The sequence below is a fragment of the Heteronotia binoei genome, chromosome 10, assembly GCF_032191835.1.
Source record: "Heteronotia binoei isolate CCM8104 ecotype False Entrance Well chromosome 10, APGP_CSIRO_Hbin_v1, whole genome shotgun sequence".
NCBI classification, from domain to species: Eukaryota; Metazoa; Chordata; class Lepidosauria; order Squamata; family Gekkonidae; genus Heteronotia; species Heteronotia binoei.
This window is the reverse complement of record NC_083232.1, coordinates 103854191-103860190: the sequence shown is the minus strand read 5'-3', so window position 1 is coordinate 103860190 and position 6000 is coordinate 103854191. Positions and strand designations below refer to the sequence as shown.

General features: G+C 46.5%; 1 protein-coding gene across 1 annotated transcript in view; it reads left to right on the top strand.

Moving 5' to 3' along the window:
• Positions 1–1618: 1618 nt before the first annotated feature.
• The window catches only part of LOC132578032 (UDP-glucuronosyltransferase 2A2-like), a 36429-nt gene continuing 32047 nt past the window's right edge, over positions 1619–6000 (top strand). Inside the window, exon 1 of the mRNA XM_060247851.1 lies at positions 1619–2379. Within this exon, the coding sequence (XP_060103834.1) occupies positions 1656–2379 (724 nt within the window). The 5' untranslated portion in view covers positions 1619–1655. The remainder of the gene's footprint in view (positions 2380–6000) is intronic.

Below are 6000 nucleotides of genomic sequence, written 5' to 3'. Positions count from 1 at the left end.
CAAATGCAAAATAGGCCATTGCAAGTTGTGACTTGTCTGAGGTAAAAGGAAAAGGTGGGGTGCAGGATGATGGCTTTTGCAGCCATTTGGACATCTGCATAAAATGTGCATAGGGGTAGGCCAGGTAGGCAGCCACCTAGGGGTCCACCTGGACAACAGGGGTGCCACTGGCCACCCCCTCCCCACTGCTCTCACCTTCCTGGGTCCACTCAGACCCAGGAAGGGGAGAGCGGCCAGGCAGCACGTTGGCCTCCCCCTTCCCTTCCAGGGAAAGACGGCTCAGAGGACAGCGCACCCCACCACTCTCACCTTAAAGGTGACAGCGGCCAGGCGGGACGTTGGAGTGTGCACTCCTTGGAGCCTGCCTTCCCTTGCAAGAGGAGAGCACGCCCTGCCCAGCTGCCTTGAAGGCAAGCGCACACAGGCCGCTACCCCACTCACCATCCCAGGTTTGCCAGGGCACAATAGAGAGTTTATTGAAGTAGCTGTTTTCTACATGAGGGGTTTTGCCAGGAATAACACTACTGATTCAAACAGTCACTAAAACACCTAAAAGACATGGGCATTTGGTCTTGCCCCTCCCTTTCCCACAGAGTAACCTAAACATATTAAATCAACCCATTGGCAGACCCACTGGTTAACATCTCTTCTTCTCAAAGTAGCTTCCTGCTGCATGTTGAGACTTGGTGTGAGATTTACACTTTCCTTCGAATTCCATGCCTGTTACCCATGACAACCAGGTAAGTTTATTACTTCCTAAACTACAAAGCATTCTAATTCTAGACAGTAAACATTTGCCAGGATACCTGATCAGAGCATTTACAAATGCAGAGTAGAGAATACAAATCCTATGTTTAAAACATAGGAAAGCCCTAGAGTACAGAATGCAATACCAATCATGGCAGGACTCTGAGAGCACCTTAAAAACTTAACATTTATTTCAGTGTGAGCTTTCATGTGTCACACCTCATGGCTCCAAATATGTAAAAGAAAACAATACTGGAAATTCCTCTAATGGGGAAGGTTAGTGAAGTGAAGGGGGGTGGGAAAGAGCCAAGGCCGAGGGGCCTGGTGAGAATTCCACCATGAATCTTTCAAGTGTAAATTCTCAATGTTAGAGGAAACGGGAAAAATAAACAAGGTAAGGTTAGAATCCCACTGTAAATACATAGAACTAGCAGTTACACACAATAGAAGATTCTCCTCATGCCTGTCATTTCTTTCAAGTGCTTCTGGGCTTTAGGAACCATAACCTGCATAGTGCCGTTTGACTTTCCTGAAAGCAGCACTGATGATCAGGCACCATTTGTGTCTTTTTCTGTGATGTGGCTCTGTGGAGTCACCCAGAATGGCATATAACATTGTAGTTTTGACAGAGGAAACTTAGGGACTTCCAGCAGGTGGAGTAATACTCACACATCTTTCCATCTGGCCAGAACCATGCTGTCTGAGTCATTCATGTCAGGATTTTGCCATAGAAAAGGCTTATTTGTTTCCTGCCTGGACTCTGTTCACAGAGTGCCAAAGCTTTATCATGTGGAAAGTTGTGTAATGAAGGCGTTGCCTGCATGAAGTTGTGTAATGAAGGCATGCCCTGCACAGAGCTGGGCCTGTCATGGTTCAGTGTCCTGAACTGAGCTGAGAAAAGCTGGAGCATGTGGCCTGTGAAATGGGGCCTGCTACCCGCCTTGGTTCTGATGGCCTGCTTGGGCACCGCCTCTGCTGGGAATGTGCTCGTCTGGCCAGCAGACAACAGCCACTGGATCAATCTGAAAGTGATCATTGAAGAGCTCACAGCCAGGGGCCACCAGGTAACTGTGCTGTGGCCCTCATTCTTCCAGATAAGTGTCTCCAACCAGCTGCCCTCTTTCCACCTGGAAGAGGTCACGGTTCCATTCCCAAAAGCAGAGATGGATGTTTTGCTGAGCAAGTTCTTTAACCTGTCAATGTATGAGCAGCCTGAAATTTCTACATGGGAGTTTTCCTCCAAGTTTTATCACTTAATTGTGGACCTGTTCTCCAGGATCAAAATTCTCTGTGACGTGGTTGTTTTGAATGAAAAACGAATGAAGCAGCTGAAGTTGGCTGGCTTTGATCTCCTCATTGCAGACCCCCTCATGCCTTGTGGGGAGCTGGTGGCTGAGAAGCTTCAGATCCCATTTGTGTATTCCTTCCGGTTTTCTGGAGGAAACACCGCAGAGCGTCTCTGTGGGGCCCTTCCAGCCCCTCCGTCATATGTGCCAGCAAGCACCTCTGGACTGACAGACAGGATGTCCTTCACAGAGAGGATGAAAAACCTGTTCTTTTATAGCGCCCATGACTTGGTTGCCCATCAACTTATCTTCAGAGATTGGAACCAGTACTACAGCGATGTCCTAGGTAAGAACTTGGTCCTAGTTCCAGGGACACTATTTGTGACACCCCTTTGAAACAAGCTGGTTCACACCTGCATATGGTTTGGTCATGCTTGATGATTTCTGTGTCAAGTGCTCTCCGCGAGTCTGTGAAGGCTGCTGCACATGCTCAAGTCATCGCTTGGTGTTGTGTTGTAGTCAAATATTGCACACATTTGTGATGCGATCTGTAAGCAATTAGCTTACAATAGTATCTGTTTTAACTATGTTTTCAGTGTCCGTATTTTTTAAGTTGCCTTGAGTACTGTGAAAAGGTGGGGTATAAGTATTTTAAATAGATAGATTAAATTTGTACTGACAAGTCATCTCCAAGCTTCTGTATCTGGCAGAGTAATTAACTCAGCAACAGTGCCCAACCTGATTAAAGAGCAGACAAATATTTATTTAGGAACTAACATACTTGATAGGAAAGAGGAGAAACAGAGATCAGTTCCAGTCTACATCTCTAGTTGAGAGAGAGGGTAAGACTGAAGTGTGGAATTTCCAAGAAGAAGGGGATAACTGCCCTGAGAGTAGCCATCTGGAGACAGACAAGGAATGACCCTGAACAGGAGAGAGAAGGTGCTGTTCTCACGATCCTCTTGCTGCCCCCTTCAGGGTCTTCTTCTCTTCTCTGTACAACAGACATGGCCTTTCCCACTTCTTGTGACATGTCTGCCTGGGGGTTAGGGTAGCCAGCTCTGTCTTGGGAAATACCTGGAGATTTTTGGGGCGGAGCCAGGAGAGGGGGGACCTCAGCAGGGTACAGTGCTATAGTATCTGCCCTCCAGGGCAGTCACTTTCTCCAGGGGAACTGGTGTGTGTTGTCTGGAGATTAACTGTAATTCCAGGCAGGGCTCAGGCAGCAGACGGCACCTGGGAACAGCCCAGAGGAAGAGGCTGGCAGCAACTGGGGCACCTAGCGTCCTCTGCAGCCAGAGCAGCCTCTTCAGAGTAGGGATGCTAGACCCCTCTGTTAGGGAATTCTGTTTGAAATTCTATTTCTTTATCTCAAACAGTGCGATGGATCACTGGATCAAATAATCATTGAGAGGCATTTAACGTGAAAAAGCAAAAATATTTATTTCTACAGGGAAAGGGTACTGGGAGATAAAACAACAAACATTAAAGAACTATATGCTTACACTAGAAGATCATGTGCTCAATGGAGACCACTTCCTCCTCCTTCTTGACCTCTCTGCCTGAACAAAGGAAGTCACCTGACTAACTGACCAAACAAACAAAACAGGTTTTCTCGCTTCTAGACCTTGATTGACAGCAGTCGGTATCTTCTTCCCAGGTCATGCAGACAATAGGGAATCAGGCACAGTGTTAACCCTATAATGACTGGAACTTTAGAATATTGCAAAGGACTTGCAGAACAGATACATATTTCCAACACCCCTTCTCCATGCCTAATGTACAAGTCATTATACATTCACTAGTCATTACTCATTATTCACTGTAACATTCACATCAACTAGATTCAGTTTCAGTTCAGTTTCAGTTTATTTCAATTTATATCCCGCCCTTCCCGCCGAAGCGGCTCAGGGCGGCTCACAACATATAAAATCTAACATAAAGTTTGGCTTTAAAATACATCAGTGGCTTTAAAAATACATCAATTTAGACAATTTAAAACAGTAAAATAATAAAACATATAGAACAAGCAATCTGCCAAATGATACACTACAACCTTCCAATGTCAGTTAGTTATAGGCTAGCCGGAAGAGAGCTGTCTTGCAGGCCCTGCGGAACTGCCCAAGGTCCCGCAGGGCCCTCACCTCTTCCGGCAGCTGGTTCCACCAGCAAAGCGCCATTACCGAAAAGGCCCTGTCCCTGGTGGATTTCAGATGGGCCTCCTTTGGCCCGGGAATTACAAGCAGGTTTTGAGAACCCGATCTCAGCACACTCTGGGGAACACTCTCAGCAATCTCAGCACTCTCTGGGGAACATGTGGGGAGAGACGGTCCCTAAGGTAGGCAGGTCCTAGGCCATATAGGGCTTTAAAGGTAATAACCAGCCAGTTTGGTGTAGTGGTTAAGTGTGCGGACTCTTATCTGGGAGAACCAGGTTTGATTCCCCACTCCTCCACTTGCAGCTGCTGGAATGGCCTTGGGTCAGCCATAGCTCTGGCAGAGGTTGTCCTTGAAAGGGCAGCTGCTGTGAGAGCCCTCTCCAGCCCCACCCACCTCACAGGGTGTCTGTTGTGGGGGAGGAAGGTAAAGGAGATTGTGAGCCGCTCTGAGACTCTTCGGAGTGGAGGGCGGGATATAAATCCAATATCTTCTTCTTCTTCTTCTTCTTCTTCTTGTACTGAACTCGGTTTATTATTGGCAGCCAGTGCAGATCCCGAAGCTCCGGCCGAATGTGCTCCTGTCTTGGGAGCCCTATTAACAGCCGGGCAGTGGCATTCTGCACTAACTGCAACTTCCGGGTTTGGCACAGGGGCAGCCCCATGTAGAGGGCATTACAGTAGTCCAACCTCGAGGTGACCGTGGCATGAATCACCATTGCTAGATCGTCGTGCTCCAGGAAAGGGGCCAACTGCCTCACTCGCCTAAGATGAAAAAATGCAGACTCGGCAATGGCTGCTATTTGAGCCTCCATTCTTAGGGAAGGCTCCAATAGTACCCTAAAATTCTTGACTTTGTGCGCCACTGTTAGTGGTGCCCCATCAAAAACTGGCAGGGGGATTTCCCTTCCCGGGCCACGACGACCCAAGCAAAGGACCTCTGTCTTCACCGGATTCAGCTTCAATCCACTCAGCCTGAGCCACCCAACCATTCATCATTTCACGTAAACGTTCAAATCTAGCACAAGGAATGGCTTTGTAAGTATATTAACTACCATAGCTTCTGTACAACAATATTCTGTTTTAATCAGCCCCTTCTGGTGTAGATCTTTCACTAGCACATTTAATACCAATAGATCTACTTCTGGCTGTTCTACTTTCCCCTTTGCATATAGCAATACAAGCTTGATTATCTTCAGACATTACAATAGGTACAGGTTCTTTTATCTTGAAGTCTTTCAGCAGATGAAAAATCCATTCAAATTCACTGCAGGCACTGGCTGCTGACACACACTCAGTTTCTGCTGTAGATTGTGTGATTATAGGCTGTTTTCTGCTAGTCCATTCTACAAGTCCATTTCCATAGAAGAACAAGTATCTGCTGGTTGATCTGTAATTGCACGATTCTTCTGCATAGTTGGCATCCATGTATCCAACTAGTCTGGGATTCTCAGAAGGTTCAATGATCAGTCTTAAGTCCACAATGCCTTTTAAGTATCTGGCAAGTTTATTTACTGCATTCCAATCATGGTGATTAGGCGAACTTACTTTTCTGCTCAGTATTCCGATAGCAGCTGTTATATCAGGTCTGGTAGTTTTACTCAGGTACAGTAGCTTTCCTATAGCTTCTCTGTACTCTCCAGTGTCTTTAAGTGGTTGACTGCCCTGAGCTCTCAGGTATGCAGGTTCAAGAGGTATCTTAGATTCTTTACAGTCTCTCATGCCAAGAGATTCTATAAAGTCCATAATCTTTTTTCTTTGGCACAGTTGAAAGGTTCCATCCTCGAGTCTCTCAATCTGTATTCCTAGATT